The 27,569-nt window shown below is 33.1% G+C and overlaps 1 protein-coding gene across 5 annotated transcripts; it reads left to right on the forward strand.

The window, feature by feature from the left end:
- Window positions 1-1,263: 1,263 nt before the first annotated feature.
- On the forward strand, window positions 1,264-27,569 carry orb (polyadenylation element binding protein orb). 5 transcript variants are annotated; one of them, XM_089236611.1, is made up of 12 exons: window positions 1,264-1,378; window positions 4,285-4,441; window positions 7,056-7,100; window positions 7,993-8,248; window positions 9,019-9,163; window positions 11,226-11,445; window positions 12,787-12,897; window positions 14,547-14,636; window positions 16,956-17,086; window positions 17,933-18,131; window positions 24,234-24,328; window positions 26,077-27,569. In XM_089236611.1, the coding sequence occupies exons 2-12, from the start codon at window positions 4,384-4,386 to the stop codon at window positions 26,257-26,259; spliced, it is 1,533 nt and encodes a 510-aa protein (XP_089092737.1). In that variant the 5' UTR covers window positions 1,264-1,378; window positions 4,285-4,383; the 3' UTR covers window positions 26,260-27,569. The 5 variants fall into 5 exon arrangements, with proteins under 5 accessions (XP_089092737.1, XP_089092735.1, XP_089092733.1 ...); XM_089236609.1 differs by lacking the exon at window positions 1,264-1,378 and adding an exon at window positions 1,549-2,024 and having other exon boundaries at window positions 8,062-8,248; XM_089236607.1 differs by lacking the exon at window positions 1,264-1,378 and adding an exon at window positions 1,550-2,024.

Consider the following 27,569-nt stretch of genomic DNA (forward strand, 5'->3'; position numbering starts at 1 on the left):
ATATTTCTCACACGTCATACATATGAGCATGGCTTCAAATTCTTCAGCCCGGGCCCTAGGCTGAGATCGTTAACGTCGTCCCTAGGCCACCTTTTTTACAGGTTCAGCTCCACTCTTGTGGTGTCATGCCTATAAACAAATAGAATTTTAAGTTAGGGCTTTACGTGAAGCTCTTGAGTTAAAATACGAATGTTTTTTAGCCCCGTTTTATATATAGCCGCCTAATATTAGCTCTCCCGTTGTGACTATTGAAGTCCAGCTATATTGCTCAGGGTCGAAGTGTGTTTTTGATTTAGTACATTCTAGTATTTAGCACTGTCCTTGTATATTTTTATGCACTTCTTTTTCTAGACAGGATCGAAACAGATCTTCACATGTGCACTCGCACACAGGGCCGCAACTGGAAATGAAAATTTTTCTGTCACCCGTTGCCGGTGCCCATTTTAAATGGAAAACATCAAACTCGGTGCCCTTCCTGCTCCAGCGCCACGCACACCGGACTCTCCTGCCCTCTCTTTTTTAGTTGCGGTCCTGCTTGCATATGAACATAAATCCAATGCTTCGGTTGTCATTGTTTACCAATGATGGGGGTAGGTTCAAAAAGGTTACTTCATATTTTGTTAGTTACCAACATACATTTTCATACGTCAGTGTAAAACTTTCGGAGGTAAAACGGTAGTAAAATTTCCTCTGTGGTGATTGACCAGGGCTGTGTGTAAGTTAGTAAAGTGAAGAGTAAAAAAAATCAAGAGTTTATAGAATATAAGTGCGGGTGAAAAATAATAGAGAAAATTTGGGGAGAAATGCGTTGTATGAAAAAAAGAGTAAAATATCTCTGGGGTCCCAGGACTGCATCCCTGTCAGCCTCATCTGTGGGAGGGGGATGCCTTGGTGTACACATTAAATATTAGGGCCGCACCCAAATCCCTGGCATCAAGGAGAAACGGGACAAAAATTTTTTAGTGCAATGTAAACGAGAATAAGTTATTTTTTAAGTAAACATTTTCCCATTTTATTGCAACGGAAAGATCTCGTTGAATTTTGCATAAAGTGTATTTGGGAAAAATAACACGCAGTTTTTTTTTTCGTCCACCTTTCTATTTTTTATTTATTTTAATTGGCGACGACGCCGTGGTCTCGATGCGGCGAGAATGCGTCGCAGTCTAGCATTGGCGACCAAAACCCGCAGCGACCTACCGGCGCCGGAAACACCCCTTCTGCCGGAAAAATTTGAAGGAATCGAGCCAAGCGCTCTTTAATAATAATAGTAATAAAAATCGCCGAAGACCACGAGGAGGATTGCGAATGGTCGGGGGAGTCGTCGCCGGTTGCCTGCATCATCACTGACGACGACGACGAAACCCGTACCAGTTCGTAGGTACGGGTTTTTTAATTTTGTTATTGGATAAAAAAAAAATACATTCACCAAAATTATCGCCAATGCGGGTTTCCCATATGACTATGACGAGCTAAAAAAAAACAATTATTATTCGCCAAATGTATCGCCAATTGAGTCTCTCCACGTGAACAGCTGTTGGGCGGCGAGCCGCTCTCCTCCGTAATCATTTTAATACAGCGTGCAGCCGGCGAGATTCTCTCTGGAAAGATTCGGGGGTTAAAGAAAGGATGGTTCGAATGGTTATGCAAATTAGTCGATACAATAACCCTTGAAACATTCTACTCCGAAAAGGGATCCTTTAACACTCTCGTCTGCCGCAGCAATAGCCGAAGTTTTCGTTTTACTATTGGATGTGGTTTGTCTCGTCCTCGAGTGGTTTCTACTGCGGCATCCAACAGAAAAAGCCGGTCGAACTTTTATTACTATTTTAAGTGCAGCCAGCAATTAAGAATCGGACCAGCCTGCGGAAAACCCCCTTTACATTTGTTTATACTCGGTTAATTTATTTAAGGAAAACAAAAAAAAAAAAAAACTCCGTTTGTGCCTTCGCTATTTTTTAAAGAGCCTCGATTTCCTGTTGAGAATCCAGTGAAACTGCTGCAGCATGTCCGGGTCTCTTGTTAACGTGAGTTCATAAATGTTTAAGAGAATTTGCTTATACATTCGAAGATTTTACTTTGTATACAGTGCGTAATTTTCATTTAAAAAAAAAGGATATCTCAAAATATTGTTCGGGGTGGAGGGGAGGGGAAAGCCGTGTAGTAGAAGGGGTTTCGTATCACGTGGTGTCGCCGTCGTCTACGCCCAACCTACGCATTTAAAGTGCTGCAACGTGCACGTGGTCGATGTGCTGGCAATGGTGGTGGTCGTCTGTTTTTGTCGGCGGTTTCGTATGCTGCGATATTTGTAGGTGTTGAAATTATTTGAACCCGGCGAAATTTCGACTACTTTGTCCTACGAGAATAAATTCGTCGTTTTCTTGTCGGAGATGTCCTCTGAAATCCTGGATTTGGAATTTTGCCAGCTACTCGGTATTTCGAACATGAGCCAAGTAGGAATGCTAACATTTTACACGTAATAGTAAAACATACCTTTTTGTCGGTTATTTTGAATTCAGTTTTCTACTGTTCGTGGAAATTGAAATTCGTATGAAACTAGTTACGAATGGCCAATTTAACTTCGATATTCCGAGGTTGAAAGCAAACTAATGTGTATATTTTGTAGTTTTAATTCAGTTGGGAGCTTGGGTTGATCCAATTAAGCCTTATAATTAACGTGAATTTTACGTCTATACAAATTTGTAAATATTTTACGTTTGTCGATATTGTACTGAAACACTGTGGCATGTTAATTTACTGAATGAACGGGTGCTGTGAGCTCGTTGCTCAATAATAAGTTTTCATTAAATTGGTGGCAAATTAATGATGGGCTTGACTGGGCTCCCACCCTCCCAAGGATGGGGCTAGCAGGGCTCCATTTCTTTTTTTTTTTTTTAATGTTATAAATTATGGAAGTTTGCCCGAGGCCTTTGCTCCAGAATGTGCAAAGACTGCATTGTAAAAGTTTTCCCCATGTACCAAACCTGAAAGAGCGGGTGAATTATTTATTTGCAGGGGGTGCCATTACAGCATTTTGTCCTAGCTCAAGTATTGAGTTGCAGTTTTAGAAAAGTTGCAATGGTCAATCGCAAAAACCCAAGGTGCGCAAGTATCAGAATTGCTGATTGACCATTAAAAAAACACAACTACCTTATTTTTAAAGTAAAAACATTCCATCAGAGTCTAAAGTGAAACTCGAGTAAAAACATGCTTGAAGCTTCATCAAATTTTAAACTTCATTTTCAGAAACTGCTGTTCTGTGAGAAAGGTTATTTTTTTTTATGACTTTTATTTTTCCAGCGTGTATATGCAAGAGTATATGGACTGAAAGGGATTGTTTATCTCCTGTGTATGCACATCCGCTGGAAAGTTAGAGAATTCAGAGTACATAGTTTCTTTTTAATTTCAAAATCAAATGCTGGTAAACGATTATCTTGGGTCATTGAAGCCAGAACCAGTGTCTCCGGTTACCTAAGCCTTCCCAAAAGATTCGAGGTGGTGGGTGTTCTATTTGTTGTCTTGTATGTATTTTGTATGTTGTAGTTCCTATCTGGAAAATGTTTTTTTTATAAAATAGCCATCAATTGGTTGAACGTTTCATGAAGTTTGAATCGAGATATCTTGGACTATAACATATAGGATCTTTAGCAACCCTAGGCTTCTGCAATGTTCTTTGTATGGATGCCTTTGGTAGAGTAAACCAGGGACAGACGAATGAAGGCACTTTTTTAAGGTGCCAACTGAAGTGTTTTTTTCTCCTTGTCAAAATTTTATTCGCTACACTTGAAAAGTGTCCAGAACCAGCCTTGATTTGAACTGCCATCTGTATTTTTATTAATCTGAGTTGGTCCAATCCCAATTTTATCCGATTTATAAGGTTCTATTATATCTGAAAAATTTACTTGTGATTCATCAAGTGTATAATAAACTGATTTTATGTTGCATCTGATGGTACGTTAAATAGAATTATTAAATCTTAATTTCTTCATCCGAAAAATCTTGGTATGTAATTCAGTTGCTATTAACACTTAAGTGACCGCATATTTCCCGTAGGTTTACTCTAAGGCCGGCGATTTTCTCGTTTGGAAATGAAAAACAAATACATATAAGAAATTAAAAAATCCAGAAATCTTGTTGCCGGTCTTTTACGTCTCTGCATTGAAACATTAAAAATCTCGTGAGCGGCCATTTAAGTGTTAACATTGATTGGGTTTGAATTTTTTTCAAAGATTTTTAAGCTTGTGTGATCATGTAATTGATTTTAATTGGCAAATTGGATTATCATAGGGACAGTATTGTAACAATACACCAAGTACCGAAAAGTGTTATGGTAATCAAAACGTAGACTATTTAAAGAGCTGTGACATTTTCCAGAGGATCAATGCAATGTTAGAAAATACATTGGATCTATCAAATGTGAATGACTCTAAGAGAGTTGGTCAAGGTATGTGCTTATTTTATATTGAACTTCATTTTGATTTATGCATTATAACTGAGTCTCAGTAATCTGAGATGAATAGGACAATAAGTATATTTGAATAATTAAATGTATATGGCAAACATATTTAAATTAATTATATTTAATGATGTACTGTATTTAATGCAGTTTCAATGTAATTTGTGTTACTTGTGGTATTGATATTGGAATTTAATTTTTTGTCTCAAGCTAGAGCCAATCTGACAACTAGTGTTAGAATTGAGTCCCAGTATATTTTAAAATCACTGAAATATCTTTGAGAACCAAATCAGTGTTGAGCAGTGTAATCATTGTATTTTTATTAACCAAACTTGGTTTAAAACTGGTTTCATTTAATGAAATTTTATATTTTGATATGTTCTTATAACTAGATTGATCATATTTAGTTATCTATAAACGATTGTTTCTTAAGTGTTAACGAGTAATAGAAAAAAAGAAAAACATTATTTAAATGTATATAGATCCCGTTAATCACTTTAATTTGTTATAATACAAGACTAGACAAATTGACCAAGTGGTCTAGAGACTATACTGGTTGATACATTGCAAGTTTATCATGAATATTAATGAAATTACTTATTAGCGAACAATATCAACAAACTATAATGCGAAACATTAAAAATGTAAAAAAAACTTTTTGTAATGGTTAATATGAGAGAAAAAAATCAAATGTATATCAAAACAAAACTTTTGCATGATTTGTTTGTTTATGGCAACAGCAAGGAGTTCAACTATATAAAATATACACTGCATGATTTTCAAATGAGTACAAATAAGAATCTATATATAGCAATGTGTGAGATTAAATAGATTTGTAATTTAATTGCGTAAGGAGTATATGAAACTCTCAATGTCACTCATTGAAAAAGATATTGCTTCATGTCTTTTGAAAGGTAATAAATTAATGTTAAAGATATCGGGTGACAGTTATAAAATTTTGGGCTGAGGTAAGTAAAATGCTTCTAGGTTTTTGTGAATAAGTGATAAATAGATTGAACAAATATATACTCTAAGAAACTGTTTAAAGGCAAATTGTTTAAAAATAATTATAGTAGATTTGTAGAAGTAAAGCTGACTTAAGGGAAGGATTTAAAGACAAAGTTGTGAAGGGGTTAAAGTCACTTGTGATGAGTCTTATTGTTCTTTTTTGGAGTTTCATTATTGGTGTGAGATTTAAAACAAAGTTGCCACCTCCAGATAACCAAACCATATAATACTAGGGAATGAAATGAGTGAAGTGTTAACATGAACGAGTGATCTATATATGGTTTAAAGTAAGTTTTTAAATTACATAAGTTTTTATTTTGTGGAAGTTTTTTTTTTTTTTAATCGTGGAAACCTGTTCGAGACTGGCAGTTACAAATAAAAATATTTTGGTAATTGTGGAATATCAGATTATGATTTGTATCTTCTGTACTGATAACTTCATGAAGTTTTTATAGATTTATTAAATTTATAATTAAATTAATTTATTTAATATGAAAAACAGATGTTCCTATTTTCTGATTTAATACAGACCAGTATTTTATCTCCACCCCCTATGACTACATAGACTTGAAAGTGTAGCGGGAAGGCATGTAGTTGTGAAACATGTCAATATATACATTATATTAGACCAGTTGGCAGGGCTATCATGAGTGGAGATACAGGGGTAATGCCGCCAGCATCAAAAGTAGAGTGGATATATCTAATCTGTATATATGAATTGACATCATATCCCCCCCCACAGCAATAATGACAGACTTTGAAGTCTGGGGGACACAAGACTGTCCTCATAGGCGGAGATAAAGTGTCACGGTCAATTGATTTTTGAGGTCCTGCCAAGCGAAATTTACATGTAATACTCGTTGAAAATTTCAACTAGGCTTATATTTCATTTTTTGTGAGGTCTTTCTTTTCTTGGCAATTCCCAGGTGGACTCCTGCATTAAGACTGCATCCCTCTCCCAGTGTCAAAGGCAATGTCCCATCACCCTAATCTCTGCCCATGTGTACTGTACTTTCATAAATTTATTTTAAGTCCAAGAAACCAATGTCTAATTTCAAGAAACATAAAATAGTATAGGTACATTATGCAGTATGAATAGACTTTTAAAATGAGCTTGCATCTTAATTTAATGTATTCACTCAAATTATTTAAATTTATTTTACTGTTCATTGATAAATAATTACATAAGTGTGGAAAGGTAGGCAAAGATAAAAGGGCGGGGTAAATCAGTTCTTTACGTCTTAATTTATATAAGTTTCATAGGAGAATTGTAACAAATGCCATCTTGCAATGTCTTGGCAAAGTAAATTATTTCTTAATCATTGGAGAATTATTTTTTATTTAGGCTGAATATAAAGCAGGATATATTTGAGTGTTATGTATTTTATTTCCCCTTGATGCCAATTAAAATCGTGTAATAAAATATAGAATTGTTTCTTTATTTTTTTTCCTCTCGTCTTATTGGGTAATTTACCTGTTATATCTTCAGAATTTGTATTTGTAGGGTACTTGTATCTTACAATTATGAGAATATTACAAATTTTTTATTTATTGTACTGCATGCATTTTAGAATTGTATTTGAATTTTTTCCAGATTGTTCCATTGCAGACCTTTTCGGTTATGGCAAACAATATTCTAGTAAGTAATAATTTTTTGCTAAACATGAACAGGTGTATGAAACCAGATTAAATTATGTTGTGTAAGAAGTTCATCAGTGTAAACTATTTATTCTAAGAAAACAATATTGAATGTTGGACAGTTATGTTTCATTTAAAATTGGTACTCTTTGAGAGATATAACCATATATCCCTTGGCGTTTTTTTCTTGGTGAATTTTCTTCAAATTTATTGTGTTATTTTCTTTAGTGTACTATTTATAATTTTTTTATCGAACAAAGCCTGTGGGGGGGGGGGGGAACAAGTCAAAATGTGGGTGATTACAAGCAACAAAAATACATGGTATGGTTGTAATGGAAGAGTGCCCAAGATTGTTTAATGCATCAAATGAGCTTTTCCTTAACATTTATTCCTTAACCTTTAAAATATGTTGTCCTGCGTTGATCTTTTTACTTTTATATCTTTGTATATAATTTCTCATGGTAATTTTAATTAGTCTTATCACTTGAGCATGTTTTGACAGAACGCTATAAATTCTACATGAAATTTAATACATAATGAAACTTTAATAAATGTTATAAAAAGGCCATGAAAATAGTTTTTAAAGATAAACTGTACCTAAAATTTTCATTTTTATAAAGCTTTGTAAAAATTGATTACATTAAAAATACTATCTATTTCAATTAGATTAATGGGATCATCCTTAAATTTAATTTCTGTGTAAACAATAAATTAGATTGGAAGATCTAAAAACCATTATATTGTTTGTCTTGGTTGTGTTACAAAACAGCTAATATTTTCTAGAGATTCGTTATTGTATATGAAATGTTTTCATATAAATTAAATTTCTGGATACACCAATCCTCTGGGAACGTCATTTAAATCCTAATTAAATTTTTAAACATTTATTTCAGATGTTATTCCAATACCTGCAATGAATGGATCAAATGCCAGTCTAGGTAGTAATGGATCGTATTTAACAGGTCTATCAAGCTGTGGCAGCTCTAATAGCCAGAACAGTTCAGGACATTCATATAGCTATGGGAATATGAAATATCTAGATGCAAGTTCACCCTTGAATAAGATTTTATCACAGAGCTGGAGCAGTTCTCCTGCACCTGGTAATGTGAGAGCAATCAGAGCAGCTTCGCCATCTATGTCTTTCAATAGGTAAAGCAATAAAAATTTTAAATTTGTTTTTTGAACATAAACTCTATGCAATGTACATTGCTTATACCAATAATTAATTTATATCTCTATCCAAAAAAGAAATCTATAAGCTAATAAGGTGCATGAAAACGGGATAATTTTTACATAACTGGTTACGAAATGTAATTGCCAGATTTTTGCTTTAAAAAAAGACATTTTTTTTAAATTAGCCATAATGGGACTTTAAATGAAACTGTTTTATGAATTGCAACAATTTTTAAATATATGGTGTTTCGTAGATTCCAGAGTCTAGCAGCTGAGTAATAATGAGTCTGGTTATCTGAAACTTACCAAGAACTGAAACTTTTTCATTTTATTTCTATTATAGGTAGGTCATTGTAAAAAAAAATAGCTTCATTGTGTACATGGATTATAATTGCCTGGATAGGGTATTTTGAACCAAGTACGAAAATATATAAAGAGGTGGGGTATACATCTGTGGCGGGGTCTTGTGGATTGATAACGTACGGTTCTGCTTCAGCATCGAAATACACAGAAAAACTTGCCATAAAAATTTAACATAAACCTAAATTCTAATCTGTGAATGAATATTTTCTGTTTTTTTCAGTATTTAATATAACTGATAATACCAGAATGTTATCCTTTATTCTGATGTCTTTACTGTATTTAAATTTTTTTTTGGCAATACATTGACATATATATAAATTGTATCCTTTTAGTATTTTGTATTTTTATTTTAAAATTTCTTATGGATCCAAATTAAATTTCAGTAACGATGTTAGCAGTCCAACCATAGAGCAGGCCATACTTATGGGTTGTGAAAGCTATAGAGACAATCGCAGCTCTTCTCCCACAGAATCAGATACCAGTGGTATTAGCAGTGTATCTGAATTGAGTAATTTATCTGATTTGATGGTAAGTCTTGTAAATTGGACAATCTTATTTTTTTAAGCTAAATACTTTAGAAATTCAATATATATATATAATCGATTTTAACTATAATTTCTTTTCAAAACATTAAATGTCAACAAGTGTGATAGAACTTGCCTTCTGCTTTGGAATATTGATGTTTGATTCCTTGCAACATCACTTTTCACAAGGGTAGGACTTATAGGCCTTGGGACGATTTCTATTATTTTCCATAGTTTATCACGTAAATTTATTGTGAAGGGGTCTCTGCTGCTAGATATAAGAGAAAAAGGGAATTGAAGATCTATCACTATCTGAATACTAATCAAATTTTAAGAGTGCATAATATGCAATGATTGTGATCAGGATTGTAATTAGGATTTTTATCATTTTCCACTCTTTTTACTTAATTGTACATGCACCTCTTACATATTCTTAATCTTCGTTATCTTTTTTAAAGATTATTTTTATACTTCTGGCCTTGAAAGTCTGGGGGGGGGGGCAGGATGTCAATTCATATGTGAATTTGATCAGTTGGCTCTACCATTGACTCTAGGGAAGGGCAATGTCCCTCCATGCCCTTGTATCCCTACCTATGCCTCGATTAAGATCAAGGTTACAAACTAGAGCTATATGCAAAGATTTATCCTGGAGATTGAACTATATTAAAGATATACAGGAAGTTTTCAATTTAGATCTTTATGGGCAAGAAAATATTTCCATAGTTTTTATATTATAAATCGGTGATTTAATAGGTTATTAATTATATTCATTAATCCTTAAACTGTTACTAATGTAAATTAACAACTTCTCGTCTTGAAATAAGTGACTGTTAATCAGATTTAAGCTTTTGCTTGACAAATCTCTAAAATATCCAACTTTTTCTATTCCAAAAATAATTTTCTGGAAATGATCTTGAAGATTAATCATTGGTCCCAGTATCGTAATGTAATGAGTTTTTTATAAGTCTTTACACATTTAGTTATTTAAATGAGAAAAAATTAAAGATTAACTGGAATGATTTCATAATTTTCGAAGGAATAGAAAAGGTACTTTTTAACAGGGTCTGTATATTTTGACATTCCCCTTACGAATTGGCAGTGTTTAATTCCTTCTAAAAAAGATATGTTCAATTGCACACATTTTTTTCATGTATCATTACAGAAACGCTGTCTTTTAATGTCTTTTAAAGTGGTTGAAACAAATGGTCATTGAGATGAATCCAAGCAGTAATTGATATTCCATAGTTTACCAGTGTACTGCTTTCAGCTTTTCACTTTATGAGACTGTGGGGCCTTGTATCGCTGTGGAAAATAGCGCGAGGAATCTATTTATACTGCAGTTATTACAAGATACAGGCTATCTCTGATGGATTAAGCTTTCCTGTAGTTAATACCGTATCAATTATTGATGTTATTTCTGATATCTCCTTAAGTGGCCACCTGCTTTGATTAATTTTATGAAGAGCACATGTTTTTTGCTCGACTCATCTGTAATAAGACATTCTTAATTGCATGTCCTGTTAATTTTTATTAATTGTATATTTAAACTAGGAAGTTTTTCCCTGATCTGTATGGCCTTAAATTTCAAATGGTTTTTTCCTTTAGAAACATTTTATGGGCAATAAGTAATATATTTTTAATTTTACTATTGAGTATAGGTAAGATTTGCTGTAGAAGACAGATGCGATACTGCAAATATCTGTCAATAACAATTACAGGGTTGTTCATTAATATTTTGTTACTGTGTGTATGTAAATCTTATATTTAGTATTATGTAAATACTGTGTTGGTCTACCTGTTCTTTGCGGAAAGACTTAATCAAATAGATCAGTTTTCCCACGGTAAAATAAATTCTATTTGATTTCCATATTTAATGAGTGAAGTGTGTTTTGAAATATTTGATAAATTTTTTCCTAATAGTATTTTAGCTTTGACCAACACAGCTTGACCAACAGTTTGTAGCTAGCAAAAGATGTTTTAACATGTTAAATTAGTTTTGGCATTTAACGAAAGTTTGATATAAAAAAATATTTTTGTTCATATATGTGATACTTCTATTTTTCTAGAACAATTTGAATCTTGGTACTACAGTTGGATCACAATTAGGAACAGGAATATCCTCTCCAGCGCTGGGTAGCAATGTGTCGTATAGACCGGATGTAGATCTTCCTCTTTTATCGTCCCCATTCTTTGTGGACAGACGATGGTCCATGAGTTCTGTGAACACTCGATATAGTGATCTTGATTCAATTGAACGAGCAGCCAGGCTGCATAGAAAAGCTGCAGGTAAAAAAAATTATTTATAGAAATATATAAAATCTATAGTTGAGAAATTTTGTATTGAGATCAAAATAATATATCGAGACAGTCAAAATAAGACTATTTTGAAGTGGTTCGGTCTTAACTTCAATTTCTATATCATTAAATAAGGTTGAGCTAAACATTAAAAGCCAACTGGTAATTGTTTTGAATTCAGGAGTTTTTGCCATGTGCGGGACAGGTAAAATGGACATTGGTTAAGTTTTTAAGTTCCAAAGGCTTGTATGTGGTTTTTATAAATACTAAGGTAATAGAATCCCTTAGGGCTGTGTATATTGTCATCTTTATAATGAAACCTTGTACATCAAAAAATTTTTTAATGTGACTGACAGTTTTAAATTAAGCTTTTAATTTAAATAACAGCTTTTAAAAAAAATAAATTGGCACTGATCTATGTTCTGAGAAAAAATACTTTAAATAAATTTTGCTCTTCTTGTAAAGTTGGTTTTTTATTATGAGGTTTTCATTGTAAACACAAGTTTCGTTTTGATTCACTTTTGGGTAATTTGACGTAGCTTGAGTCTTGTATGTCTTAAATTTATAACAACCATAAAATAACTATAGAGAAATTTGACAGTATTGGGCAGTCTGGGTATAACTTTTCATACCAATAAATATATTTATTAATTAATTGGGACCAAAATTCAGGAAAGTGTTTTTACTGCACAGAAAAGTACTGTGGTGGTATGCCCGATGTGAATTCCTAAAATTTAATAACTTGCCTCATGACTAATTAGGCTCTTTGAAATCAGTCATTTAAATATTTTGAATGTTTGATAAGATCTTGGGTCGGAAAAATAAGTGTGTATGGAGGTAAGAAAACAGCTTCATCTAAGGGTTACAATTAAGTTGCTAATCAGGTTTTTCAGGCATTGTTATCAATGACCATATTAATTTTTAAGGTTCCAATAAATGAAATCGCAAAATGAATTGCAAATGCTTTTTCTGTAAAAATGACTAACATAGCCTAATGATTTATTTTATTTTTAAATTAAATTTTCATGTAATAAACCTCAAATCAGTTTGATTTACATGTTTTGCACGGATAAAATTTGCACTTAATAATTTAATTTCTATCTTGGCAATGCTGTGATTTTGTTTGAATTTTAAAAATATGAATATTTTATGAAAATCATTAAATTTATTTCACATTTGATAAAATTAAAAACATCGGTAAAAGTATAAAACGTCTGTCTGTATTTTAATTATTTGAAGCTTGTAATTTCCGAAAATTTAATTTCTTGTGTATAAATTCCATTAGTTTTTAAATTTATCACAATTGGATTTGGCATATGAATATTGTTACAGCATTCTGTGAAGCTAGCTGTACATGGAGTGGAGTGTTGCCTCCTAGAATTCACAAGAGTCCATACTCTTGCAAAGTTTTTCTTGGTGGTGTGCCTTGGGATATAACAGAAGGTAATGTTTAAATTTTATATATAATCTGAACCATTATGAATGCTTCTTTACTAATTAGAATATTGATAAAATCTATTTGTATTCTATATATATTGTCTATTATAGGGTGCAAACATGATTTTGCCATCGTCACTATAAAATTTGATAGTTTTATAAAGGATTTTAATTTTCACTTGATCATAAGCAAAATATAACCCACAAGCAAAAGTTGAGTTTACATTACATTGATAAATATTTTAGAATGTAAGTGATAAAGTGGGTGAAATGGTTTAGGCAGGGCAGTAGCTATTCATTTAATATTGGGATTGTATGAAGATGGTTAAAGTCAGTGGTGCAACTCACATTTTCAACAATTCTTACTTGGATTCCGAAATGTAATCTAGAAGTGTTAAACTATTGAAAGGAAAGAACTATTAAAGCTGATACTTCAATCACTAGAAATCTCTAGATCAGTGGTTTCCAACTGGGGATGTGGGAGTATTTTTGGGGATGCAAGATAAGAAATTACGTGTTTGATTATTCAGGAAAATTTTGAATTTTTCAATTAATATGAATCGTATTAATATTTTGATGCCTCATCTTCTGACTTCTTGTAGAAGTGTCATAAATTCTAGTTTTTCATTTCGGTTGATATTATAGAAAAATATTTACTTAAACTGTAAGTTTGTTTAGATTGGTATCATGTTATTAACATGTTATGCTTGCATTTGATACTGTCATGAACACTATTCCGGAAAAACATAAAATTCAGTAAAGTGTCAGAAAAACATTTAATTTAGTTGTAGAATCAATAAGTGAACTATTCAATGAATCTTTTTTTCCAAACCTGAAATGTTAAAAGAATTTTTTACTTTAGTTTTGAATTTTTAAAACCAAAATTACATATCGGCGATAGCTGAAAAGGCATTAAAAATGTAAAAATTCATAGAAATTAATTAGTTGATAATGTAATTGAAAAAACCAGTTTTTACAAAAAACACATCCAAGGGTGTGTAGGAAAGTGTCTTGTTGCTCTAGAGGTGTGGGAATGAAAGGTTGGAACTGATGCTCTAGATTGTAAGAACATAATTTTTAACATGGGAACCTAATGACAACTGTAGTAAACTTTTTTAATGAGGATTAATCAACTTGCATCACTTTGATTTAACCAGTCAATTTTTTTCTTTTTATTAAAAATTTAAAGCTAATAATAAAATAAATTTCCCCGATTTAAAACTTTTATGAATACATTTAAACTGACTCCATGTTAACTGTTTTTTAAAGTCAACAGCAAAAAAACTGACAACTAAAATAATTATTTATAAAAATCTGCACTAGGTCATATGCTGTCGTAACTGACTGGTTAAATCTCTTCATAGGTTGGCTTTGAAGGAAGTAGAACTGTAAAGTTGTGAATCTTTGCTCTAAATAAATTACTAGTCTATTTACACAAATCCTATTCATAAAAAGGTAGTTTTAAACAGTTTTTAAAACGTTTAAGATTTACATGCATAACATTTTCCTGCAATTCAATAGCTTTGTAATTTGATATTGGTTCAGGAATAGATCAGTTTCTCATGGTGAGGTTAATTTTTAGAGAAATTCAGGAAATTTGTAATAAACATTCTAGATGAAATTTAATTCCAATAAGCCTTATATTTTTGTTTCAGTTGGGCTTGTCGAGGCCCTTGCTCAGTTTGGACCAGTGAAAGTAGTATGGCCAGGTAAAGAAAGAAATGCTGCTAAAGGAAACATTAACCGTAAGTACCAGGTTTTAAATTTTTATTGAATATCAAAAATAAACTTTGTTAATGCCAGAGTTTATAAGAGTTTTTAATGCAGAATGTTTTCTTGAATATAAAAATAGTTGTACATTTTAATTTTTGTTATGAAAATGTCGGACTAGGTTCACTTGGTCTGTTTTTAAATAAGATTTCTTTTTATGACCTGTATTTAAAAAATGTTCTAAAAAAAATTTTTGTGATTAACTTGCACTACTTTGACTTAACCAGTCAACTAATTTATTTTTCTTTAAAATTTAAATGAGTTACCTATGTGTATTAATGATTGAATTATGTATTTGTGTTAAACCTTATATTAGAGTGTAAAAAGAACTTAATTTTGCCTAAAATGGCTTGAAAATAAGAGTTAACTAATTTGTCTAGTTACACCTGCATGGTACAAATAAGTGGCGTATCTAGTGATTTTTCATATTGGGGGAGGAATTAGTCAGAATAGCAAGTAACATTTTTAGTATTTCCAGAATTATTGAGTTCTGATCAAGTCTCAGCTTCAGTAGTTTGCCACTGGATTGTGAAATCATCATAATTTTTAATATAAGTTTTAATAGAATTGTTTCTACACTGCTGGCCACCATAAATGCAACACCCTGAAGGAAGCATGCAAATAATATGAAATTTACAACATGCATTAGCGGAGGTGAGATATGCAAATGATTAGAATCGCAGTGCAGATGCACATCACGCACGCGCCTGTGGCGCCACTTCAAAGCGCTATTTAAAGCTTGGAGATTTCGACGATTTGAAGTACGGCAATTGTTTTTCTTGTGGTTTTTTCAAAAAAACGATCAATTATACCTCGTAGAAAACAGCGATCATCTTTTGATCAAGTATCCGAGTTCGACAGAGGAAGGATAGTGGCCTACCGAGATTGTGGATTATCTTTCAGGGAAATCGGTAGTAGTGTTGGACGAAACCAAACAACTGTAATGCGGATATGTGATCGTTGGATGCAGGAGGGTACAACGGACCGACGTGTTCGATCGCATCCACCTCAGTGCACCACTTCACGTGATGACAGGCGTATTGAGCATATGGCAGTGACGGATCGCTCAGACACATCACGAACCATAGCACAGCACATTCAGTCTGTACCGCATCATCCAGTGTCTGCTCGTACCATTCGACGCAGTTTACAGCAGAGTGGTCTGTCCGCAAGACGTCCATTGCTTCGTCTACCTTTGACGCAGAACCACAGACGTCTCCGCCGCCAATGGTACGATGAAAGAAGGATGTGGACGGCACAATGGAATGAAATTGTCTTTACTGACGAGTCACGCTTCTGTCTGCAACACCACGATGGTCGGATTCGAGTCTGGAGACACTGTGGAGAGAGGATGCTGAACAGCTGCGTTATGCACCGCCACACTGGTCCTGCACCGGGTATTATGGTATGGGGTGGTATTGGATATCACTCTCGCACTCCTCTAGTACGCATTGCTGGTACTTTAAAAAGCCAGCGCTACATCTCCGAGGTGTTGGAGCCAATTGTCCTTCCTTACCTTCAGGGCTTGCCCACAGCCATATTTCAACAGGATAATGCGCGACCACACGTGGCGCGCATTGTCCAAAGGTTCTTCGTCAATCGCCAGATTGAATTGCTTCCCTGGCCAGCTCGCTCTCCGGATCTTTCGCCGATAGAAAACATGTGGTCCATGGTTGCTCAACGATTGACCCAGATTACATCCCCAGCTGCCACACCAGATCAACTTTGGCAACGCGTGGAAGCTGCTTGGTCTGCTGTACCCCAAGAACACATCCAAAGTCTCTTTGAATCGATGCCGAGGCGTGTGGCAGCGGTGATCTCCAACAATGGCGGCTACTCTGGCTATTGATTTTAGCAGGAACCACACTTCACAGAAGTCTATAAATTTAACATGTTGACCAAGCATCAAATGATTATCTACGAAATAAATATTGTTGCGATATCTCTTGTCTTTCTTGGTGTTGCAATTTGGGTGGCCAGCAGTGTAGATTCATTTCTTAAAATGAGAATTGACTTGCACCACTCAGACTTTAACCTTCTCGTATACTAAAGTATTTTCATGAAGCATAAAGGGAACATTAGACAATTTGAAAACTTTTTAAATTTAAAATTTAGTTATTTTATTGCAGTTGACTTTGTAAATTGTAATTTGAAGTTGTATTAAGTTTTTAATATTGTAAAAGCTGGTTTTGTTTTTTTGTACATAAATCAATTGGCTGTGAAAAAACCCATCATATTTAGATAGAATTATCAGATTGAATTATATTCAGCTGTTTTTTTTTTTTTTTTTGTAGCTGGATATGCGTATGTTATCTTTGAAGCAGAAAAGCATGTCAAAGCTCTTCTTCAAGCTTGTACCCATGACTATAGTAATGGTGGAAGCTGGTTTTATAAAGTATCTTCTAGAAGAATGAGAGCCAAAGAAGTAATTTATTTTTACTTTGAACTTTCAAGAGTTCTGAAAATTTGTTTCAGGAATTATCAGTTGGAAGAGAACTTAACTCTTTAATGCCCAGATAAGACCTGGGAGGTTCGTGAAAATACAAAGTTTTTTGTTTGAAGTAGTCTCGTCCAAATTTTGGCCACTTTCCCTCTCCCCACCCTTTCTCCACGAGTTTCTATTCATGCTACCCTTTGCATTGACGTTCACCCTTTCATTGCAATGGATTTTCGGAGATAATTTGTCTACTTAAAATCCCCCCCCTTCCCTCACAATATTATCTTTGTTCCTTAGGGTACTCAATGTATTTTACATTCTAGTACATCAGCTTTTAAAATCCCATTGATAGGGTGTTGTAGATGTCTTTTCCGTTCCTGTCTCTGACAAGAGCTTTCATCTTTCCTGTTGGTGACAAAAACCCACCAAAACGTATCTATACCCCCTATCTGGGCCGACTTGAGGCGGCTACCTATTCGGCCGATCTGGGCGCTATAGAGTTAAACTACATTTTGGAAATATTTGAGCTTTTTAATTCTTGGCAGTCTAGTTTTTCTGTATTTTATTGGTGCAATTTGTATTTTATAATGCTTTTCCTTCAAGTAGAAAGGAGAATCATGTGTGAATTTTTTTTAATGACATATAAAAATTGAATTTTGGCATGTTTTACACTAACAGCAATGAAATGACTTTTATAGTTTTATCATTGAATTTTTAAGTTATTTAGAACAAAATTTATAAATCACTAAGTTTGTTTTAAAATGTTTAGAGTTGTTATATTTAAATTGTTTTGATCGTATAAATTCAGTTTTTAAACAAATGTTTCTCCTTTAGGTACAAGTGATACCTTGGGTGATAGGTGACAGCAACCATGTTGTTTGTCCTTCTCAGAGGCTAGATCCAAACAAAACTGTTTTTGTTGGTGCATTACATGGTATGTTGACTGCTGAAGGTCTTGCAAAGATAATGAACGACCTCTTTGGAGGTGTTGTCTATGCAGGAATAGACACTGATAAACATAAGTATCCTGTAGGTAAGTGAAAACTGGTTTTATATATATCCAAGGGAAAAACAATCCTTGTCTTTTTTTTTTTAAATTGGAATGAACTGCTTGACCAGGAAACCCATTGCTGGAAGCATGCCACATTAATGAATTTTAGTGTGTGGCAGATCCGAACAATTTTCACTTTTTTTTAAATATGGTTGGGCTACCAGACATCTGTTTAAGCAGTGTTTCATAAATGGAACATATTTTTATCCGATATTTTTGTAAATGAAAACTTGGTTCAAACATTTGGAGCCGATATGGCAATGTGGCCTGGGTATCTTTGACGGTTCAAAGATTTCAGGTCTTTACTGTATATAGAGGAGTTCAATATTTTTTGAAATAAATTCGGAAACTTCGGGTTTTTGACTTTTTGGGAGTTTCTTATTTCGATTTAAAATTTGTCAATGTCTATTTTGAAGTAAATTAAATTGTTTTCTATCACTTGATGTATCAAAGTAAATTATTTTTTATACTATTACATGTGAACAAGCCACATGCTTTTAAAAATGCATGTTCCATTTATGGAACATTTTAAAGAAAAGGCATGAGTTTTGAGAAATCTGAAAAAAACCTTTGCATGGGATAAAATTCTTCCTCTAATCTGATCAGAACTTCAGCTCTGGATTATATTGGAAAAGATTTGCCATGTCCATTATAGTACATTGGAAAATTCAGCTTCTCGCAAAGCTGAATTTTCCAATCTTATTTCACATTTGGAATTCTGAAGAGAAGTGACAAACTTTCTATAAATGAAGGAGAGGTTAATTATTCATCCAGGTCCATGTTGGCAACTGAAGAGATGCCAGATCTGATGGTCATTGTATTGTCTGCAACATAAGGATGGGGTGCAGTTTGCCGGAAAACTTTAAATGTTGCCAATGTGACAAAGGGGGTCCATCAAAGATGTTATTTTATCATAAAAAATTAGAAGGAAAATTGAATTTTCTGCATACGTTTTTGTTAAAAATCGATGTGCATCATGAATTTGAATTTATAGTAAATATATTTAGTATAACTGTATTCCAGAAATAAAATCATGAGAATAATAGACGATACACACCCCAGTTTCCACTTTCATCTTTTTTGCTCAACCTCCGCCATGCAGGTATCTACATGTCGATGAAAAAACTGATAAATTTAATTTGAATATATGGTGCATACATTCAAATATAGAAGTATCTGCACCAATCAATGGTACAAAGATAATTTCTGTGTACTTGGTTAGTTTAGCAACAAAATCAATAATGCATTACATCTATACATATTATCTTTAACTGCAGATCCTAAAGTGTGTTTTGAAACAAAATACTTCTTAAAATTGTTTCATAGACAGATTAAAATTCTAGAAAGGGCCCATCACTGGTTTGTGCACTTGTGATTTGAATGTGTTTGCATTACTTGAATATAGTGTCCCCACAATTGCCTGACTATTTCTAAAATGGGAATAGCAAAAAAAACTGACAATATTAGTCATTCTTGCAGAATGTAAATGTGCGAAGTCGGGAATTTCAGCTACATTATTCATGTTTTCAAGGGATTGTATAGTTATTACAAAAACATTAACCTTTTATATGGACAACCTCTATGCCCAAAAACCGAATTAAGTTTTTGCCCTGTCTCTTCTGATGCCAACAAAGAAATATCCATGTTTTTAAGTGTAATATTTGTAGATATCTGAATTGAAAAATCAAAGTTGGGGAAGAAAGTCAGTTTTTGCTGGTTTTTTCTCAACTTTCCTCTAATTTTTGAATTCAAATATTTTTGGTAAATACTTAAAAACAAGGAAATTCTTAAACTGCTTTTGTTCCTTTGATTTGTTTTTCCTATGTTTTATATTGAAAGCTAGATAATAAAAAAAATACAAATCTGCAGTTCTCAACCTTTCTTGACCCATGGATCCCTTTCCGGTATATAATTTCTATGACTTAGTCCTGTAGGCTTATTTTTTTATTTATTGAAATTACCAATTCATCTTCTAGGTAAATTTAAAAAAAATTTCAGAGTTCACATGGAGTCCTTAGGGCTCTGGGAAATACCGGTTGAGAATCGCTGGTATAGATTATATGTAAATTCTTTTGAAAAGTTAATTTAGTTTTTAAAAGGTTACAGAATAATACATTTTAGATTTTCTTCTGTTATAATATAAATTTTTAAGAAATTTTTGATATTTAAAAATGTGTCGCGAAACTTCATGGACAAAACTTGTGCTGTATTTTTGTTACACATAGATATAGAACAAGTCTTATTTTAATAAATAATAGATATTAACTATAAAAAACACTTTAATTCCCTTTTGGCACATGGTGCCAGTTATCTCAGATATACAGAAATAGTTCAAACTGCAAATGTAAACTGTTTACCTGCCGTGTTTGTTACTCGTCTGTAAAGCAAGTAAGATGGGACAATATAAAGATTGCAGAGAAAACAAGATTTAATTGTTGCACCGGGAAGTATTAAGACCAGGATACGAGACAACTTCTTGTGGTTTTGCACTCAATAAAACAAATGTAATAATGCTTGTTTGAGGTAATTTTTTTTAATCTCATCAATAAATTTATCGTATAAAAAAAGTCTTGTACGCTTTATTGAATACAAATATTGGAGTATTCCAAATTACCTAAGATTAAATTGTGACGATTATTCATAAATTATTAAAGAAAGCTCACAAAATACAAAACGTATGAACTTATCAGAAATGGTGGTTATATTTACTTTAGAAATGGAATACCTTTTTGGGTTTGATAATACGATTAAATACTCGACGTTTGGGTTTATCCAAAATTCAAAACTAACACAGCTATACACGTTTCAGAACTATATGAAGTTCCTTCATCAGTAGCAGAAACGAAGAAAAAAATATTGAAGAAACTCTTTATAGTGGGAGTTATTCGCTGTTGTAGACAAGTCAAATTCAAAATGAACCGGCAAGAGGACTGAAAAAAGAAAAAATTCTCTTCTTTTTTCAGTCCTCTTGCTCTTTTGTTGCCGGTTCATTTTGAATTAGACTCTTGTCTATAACAGCGAGTAACTCCGGCTATAAGGAGTTTTTTCAATATTTCTTTTCTTTTTCCTTCATCAGTAGCAGAAACACTTCATATAGTTCTGAAACGCGTATAGCTGTGTTCGTTTTGAATTTTGGGTAAACCCAAACGTCGAGTATTTAATCGTATTATATTTACTTTCATTTTACTTTCCTGACGAAAACAGCTTTTCCATGTTGGTAGTCCTGCATTTATAACCGAATCTATATGTAAAATTGATTTTCTATACATGTTCTCTATACAAATCTGTTATTTTAGATTGATAGTTACCAAATTGTACATATATACCAAATGGGACCCGACTTGAACGATAGGCTACTTTAAAATTCCGTCGGAGCAGGGCAAATGTCCCAAATGGACAAACTGTCGGGCAACAATGGTTTTTGAGCCTCAACTATTACTTTCCGAACGTTTACTTTGGTTACCGTGGTTCCCTAGCAATGAGTTTGAGACGTGTATATGCCTTTATAATGGTTTGTCATTACTTTAACGCTGCCAGTGTATGTATAATAGTTTGCTTTTATACTGGTTTGCCACTTTTTCAATCGTCCCAGTAATGACTTTTTGAATAGATGCCATAATCATTATATCAGCATCACTTTTGAGGGTCGGGCAAAGGATCCCCATAGAAATCGGTGTTAAAATTAGATTTTACTGTAGAAATAAAGAAATTTGAGGTTTTCCGTCACATCAATTTTAAAAATTTTATTGAATTGGGGAATCTAAATACTTAGCACACTTTTTTTTTTTAAATATATTAATTTCTAAGTTTCTTTAAATCTATATTTGTTTCGTGAGTCGTGCTGGAAGTCGCCATATTGGTTAACTTAGACAGGGTTTGCATGTCTGTCAAAAAGAAATATCGCATTATCCAAAAAGCCTCATTGAAGAAAACCCGGCAGCGCTGGGTATTATAGCTATTAGTTTTATAGTATTGTATACAATTAATAAAAATATAGGTTCTGTCAAGCTTCACATTTGCCTTTTCAGGAAATTTCACAAGACCTGTCATTATAATAAGTAGTAGACCAGTAAACGGAATCGCGTGACCTGCCTACTATTCTGTGTAATGATTTCGTTGTATTCCAATCGGTGATTGCACACTGATGTTCTGGATTGAACAGCTTTATTCCATTTTGGTTACCAAACAAGTTTAAAAAATCTTATTGTAATCTAATTCATCTCCATTTGATTTATTGCTACTTACCACTATAACCCCCTCCACGATGGTTAACCATAGCTCAGACTTTAACTGAAGTCCTAACTGGCGCCAATAAAAATATCTTTGTTGCAGATTTTCTCACATGGCGGACATTGTTAAAATCAGTAGATTGTTCTGTCTTTTTACTTTTAAAGAGCCGAAATTGAGCTATTGAAATGTTCTTGGTGGTCAGTTGGGAAGGGCGCAACAGCCTTCATTAACAAAGAACCCTTTTTTCCCTGACCACTGTATCAACACCCCCATAGATAACCCTTCAAAGATAATCCTCTTTTAGGGGATGTTGGCTGAATTTTTTTCCAACACCTTTTTTAGTAATCTGAAATGAGTAGGCATCCAGCGAAACAAAGCAGAATTCTTGTCGCAGTAGAGGTTGTTTTCTATGTATATTGCATATTCCGTAAAAGAACAAAACTACAACACTGAATGAAGGCTTTTTTCATTTCCTGTCAGTAGAGGCGCTGTATATATATTTCGTATACATTGTGTATTTAGACCATTCTCAAATCTCTCCCACTTCAACATGTAAATTTCCTACTTGCCCACAGGTCTTTTTTCACACTTTTGAGATCCCAGGCTGCAGTCTCCGGCCTTTATGTGCCACTGGGCACACTTTTCTCCCTAGTCATTGGGTTCACCTATCTTTTTAATCAAATGGCTTTTACGTTGCATCGAGTTCATGGCTGTCTTCATGGAGAGAATGATACGAGTGATTTAATACTTGTGAGCATGGGCAAGGAGCCACCATTATAAATCTTTGCTAACTTTTCCGGCAGAACTCTTTTGAGATAATGGAAGTAATGTGCTTTGTATCAGTCCAGGATTGTGAGTGGTTCAGTCTACTTGTGACTATTCGGGAAAGCAGTGAATAGCAGGTTAGTGAATAGGAAGGTTAGACAATCGTATATTTATTTCAATGGTGGTATGGATAAAACACAATGTGTGGTTAATATATTTATTAGAAATGACCAGACACTTTTCGTACATTTATGAAACGTGAATTTTGTTTATTCTCTCCCTTCTTTCTATATTTAAAATTTTGCTGGCCTGGGCTATAGCCTGCCTGTAAATACACTGCCTTTAGTCTTTTTGGTACCATAGTCTTTAATTTATAATTAGATATTGCTGCTCATGAACGGCAAATTGACTTTGCAATCACTTGAAATAAGTTTATTCCAATGCAATTCATTTTTTTTGAGCTGTTAATGATTTCTCTCTACCCCTTATATATAAAAAAAAAAAAAAAAAACTCTAATTCGGGACAAACTACGCAGTTGCCAATATAATGGAATTGGCTTTTTCTTTCCTTCCAGTATAGCAGTGAAGATTCACTGTGCAAATGTAGAGAATTTTGCATGACGGCGTGATAGACCAAGGTGGCACTATTTTGGGACACTTTATATTTTTTATCTGGGCTATGCATTATATAGTATTTTCTTGTGATGTATATGCTCTTTTATATTGGGTTGCTGTATTTTGGTTATTTGACATTCATATTTTTTTTACAGGCATCTTTTCAGCAACCTCATTGAATATTTTGTCTGTTGTGGCCTAAGTGTTTATATATTGGTGTTTTCCTAACAGCCCTTACCTTTTTGAGATACATATCATCTTGTGCGTCTGGTACTTTTAAAACGGCTTATAACATTTCTTAAATAGATTTAACATTTATAAATTTTTTTGAGAAAGATTGAGCAACTTATATTGAAAACTGACTAGAAATATATTGGTCATATATAAAAATGTAAAGCACATAATTAAACATTGGTCTTACAAAAAACACTTGCAAGAAATTTTTAATTTCTAAATGTTTTAATTTTTATAAAGGTTCTGGTAGATTGACATTTAACAATCATAAAAGTTATATGAAGGCAATTACTGCTGCTTTTGTTGAAGTAAAGACATTGAGGTTCACCAAGAAAGTAAGTCCTTTTCTTCAAGTTTTTGTTCGAATTACCTTAAATTTAACTTTTTAGGTTATTCGGCAGATTAAATCTTATTCGTTTTGTGTGGACCTTGTACGAGGACACTTTTCTTTATTCATGTGTAATAAATAGGCCTGGAAATAGATTTAAAATTAACTAGCTAATCATTTTTTTAATTAATCTAATTTTAATTGAATATTTTAAACATTATTACTACCACCTTATGAATAATAACTGTATACCTATTAGTTGTTGTATAAACATTCATTTCACTCGCCTAATATTCTAGATGTAAACAAAATATACATTAAAACTTGGGCTGTGTATGGTTTTCTCCAAGAAACTATACAGAATATCTAATAGGGATTCCATTTGCAAATCCTACTGGGAGGGGCGAACGCCAAGCCCACTGTTCATGGTGTATTTTAAATTTCTTTTTCGATTTTAAAACTGATCCTCGCCAGTTTTTATTGAATTTATTTCTATATTCCGATGCCAAAAAATTTGAATTGATCATAAAATATTTGTTTCTCTAAAATGTTGCGCATAGGAATATAATTTGACATACAATCAGTTTCATCAAATCAATTTTCAATATTTTAATGAAGGTTTTAATCAGATTGATAGTCTCAGTTTTTAACTTTCATTTAATAATTAATCCATTTATTGGACCAGCCCTAGTAACACTGAGTGCAATCTTCATCTGAAGTATCAAATCTGTTCTAGGAACTCTAAAACTTCTTAGATGGTTGTATAAAACTGAACTTTGGAAACTTCTTGAATGAATCTTTAATACATAGTGTTGGTACATTTTTAAATGGAATGACTGCCACACATGTTTTTTGAAAAATCCAATAAAATCCTTGTACATATTTTTAGTATTCTCAAAGGTATGCCTGCATCTTTCAGTTTATTTGAAGTTTCTGTGTTCATAAAATCTTTTTTAAGGTATCCTTATTTAGATTATTAAATTGTAATCTTTGTTACAAAAGTTTAAGAATTTTTTTGCTTCATTTTGCCAATTGAGTAGCTCTAGTGGCACAGTGGTAAGATACTAGTCTTCCCATCAAGAATGAGAAACAAGTTCTTTACCTACCAAGCCTGGTGCAACCACTGATAGATGGTGCCTTCATTTCCAACCAAATTCACTAGTTGGAAATTACATGATGATCTGAGTTGGTATGCGGTAAAATAGTAATCTCAGTAGAGAGGGAGGAGGATCAGATCTGGTGGTTCACTAATTTCAAATCTCTGAACAATGTTGAAAAACTTTAAAACTTTTTTTTTTGGTCCCGTCAGTTTCAAGATAGGTTGGCTGGATTTATATTGTATTTGTACTTGAAACAAAACTTCAGTTTTTTTAGATGTTGACAATACATCTGTTGTCTTAGATAACTAAGGGTGGTATTCACTGAAATAGTTTAAACTATAGTCTCTCATAATTTTTGGATAGGTGTACAAACTGGTTAAAAACCTGAATTTAACGAATCTGTCAATATATATCGATCTTAGTCAAAAATTTGACTATATAACCATGTTGGTGAACACCACCTTTTTAATGGTTGTCTATAAACCTGTTTCTCATTCCAATATTGTCACTTGTAATATGTAAAATGCTATTTTATACAATTGATTATTGGGACATTTAGTTTGTATTTATGATGGACAAGTAGTTCTGGTTGAAATAAAGCGCTTTCTGCTTCACTGACGTTTTAGTAATATGTGTTTTTTATACCTATTTACAGATTCAGATAGATCCTTATCTTGAAGATGCAATATGTTCCAGTTGCAAGATGCAACAAGGTCCGATATTCTGTAGAGATCTCGCATGTTTCAGATACTTCTGCCGCACCTGTTGGCACTGGCAGCATTCGTTGGAAACCATGGTACAGCACAAGCCTATGATGCGCAACAAATCAAATCGTTAAGGGTGCCTTATGTTTCTGGATATTGTATGCACACACATGCTTCAGATAGCAAGGATAAAGGGTTAAAAGCACCCATAGCCTGCTAACTTTGTTCTTTTTTTTTAATCTGCTGTTTCGTGAACGATCAGTGGGCTTTGTTTTTATTTTGACTTTCCTGAACTATCATCTATTGGGATATTTTTTTCAACGGTTGTTTGACCGGACGACTTCGGTTGAAGTCTTTTATGTTAATGTTTGTAAAGTTATGTTCGGGTTTTTGAGTAACTAATATCGAATGAATGGCTTTTAGTTTGAATATGAAAGTGACAAGTGTTCACTTAAATCTTGCTTTTTTTTATTTGAACATTTATTTTTTGAAAAATCTGAAGTGATTTTTATTGATCTTATTGTTTGTAAGTATTTTGAGTGACTTTACTAGAATTCTCATAGCTTTAACATGTCGATTTTAAGCCAATAATTATCTTAACTGCTTTTTTTTCTTCCTACTTGTTGCCTATAAACAATACAATTGTAATCAAATTGTGGAATTTTAGCTAAAATTTTGATCCCAGTGAACATATGTATGCATATATTTGGCACCTAATGTTGCATCAGTATCCACAGCTTTTATACTGTATATTGGAGGCAGTTTATTCTAGCTATCAGTTTTTAAACTCGAGTGGATTTAGAGTTAGGTCTTTAATGTTTATCAGCCGGAAAAAAAGAAGTTTCCTTCGAAAATCACTTTGGAAGTTTTTGTGGGAAAAATCCTAAATATTTTAACCCTTATGAGTATTGTAGTGAAGTTGTTTAAAGTCTTTGCGTTTTTAATCCCAGTTGCTGTTACAGCTTCAATGGCGTATTTTGAAATTTACATTTCTGGAAACAAAAGCACTGCTTTGTCAATGTGCCTAAAGTAAATTAGCCATGTAATTTTAAAGGCTAGTCATTTGAAAGTTCCTCTATTGTTCCAATCGAAGAGTCTCACTTCTATTGATTGGCCAATCGGTTTTTAATGTTTTAAATGAAAGTCACTGTGCGAGAAGTGGGAAAAATAGCAGCTGTGTATTTTTCATATTTCCTAATGGATGTAGCCATGATTAACAAAATGTTCAAATATTTGTTTTACTAACATTTTGAAGATTTAGCTGTGTTTTTGTTGGTCCTTAAGTTTGAAGTGCACAGTGGCTTCTGTGTCATACGGGTAATGTGCATTCCATGACCCTGTTTTTTTAAGTTTTTAATTATGTTGGCACATGAGTCATTGTACTTTGGTTGGCTGTTTTTTTTTTCCCCCTCATCTGGTAATAGAATAAAGTTTGAAAAATGCA

This window comes from Pholcus phalangioides, unplaced genomic scaffold (assembly GCF_987345545.1).
Source record: "Pholcus phalangioides strain wild (caught in Gottingen) unplaced genomic scaffold, Ppha-v1.0 ptg000009l_1, whole genome shotgun sequence".
NCBI classification, from domain to species: domain Eukaryota; kingdom Metazoa; phylum Arthropoda; class Arachnida; order Araneae; family Pholcidae; genus Pholcus; species Pholcus phalangioides.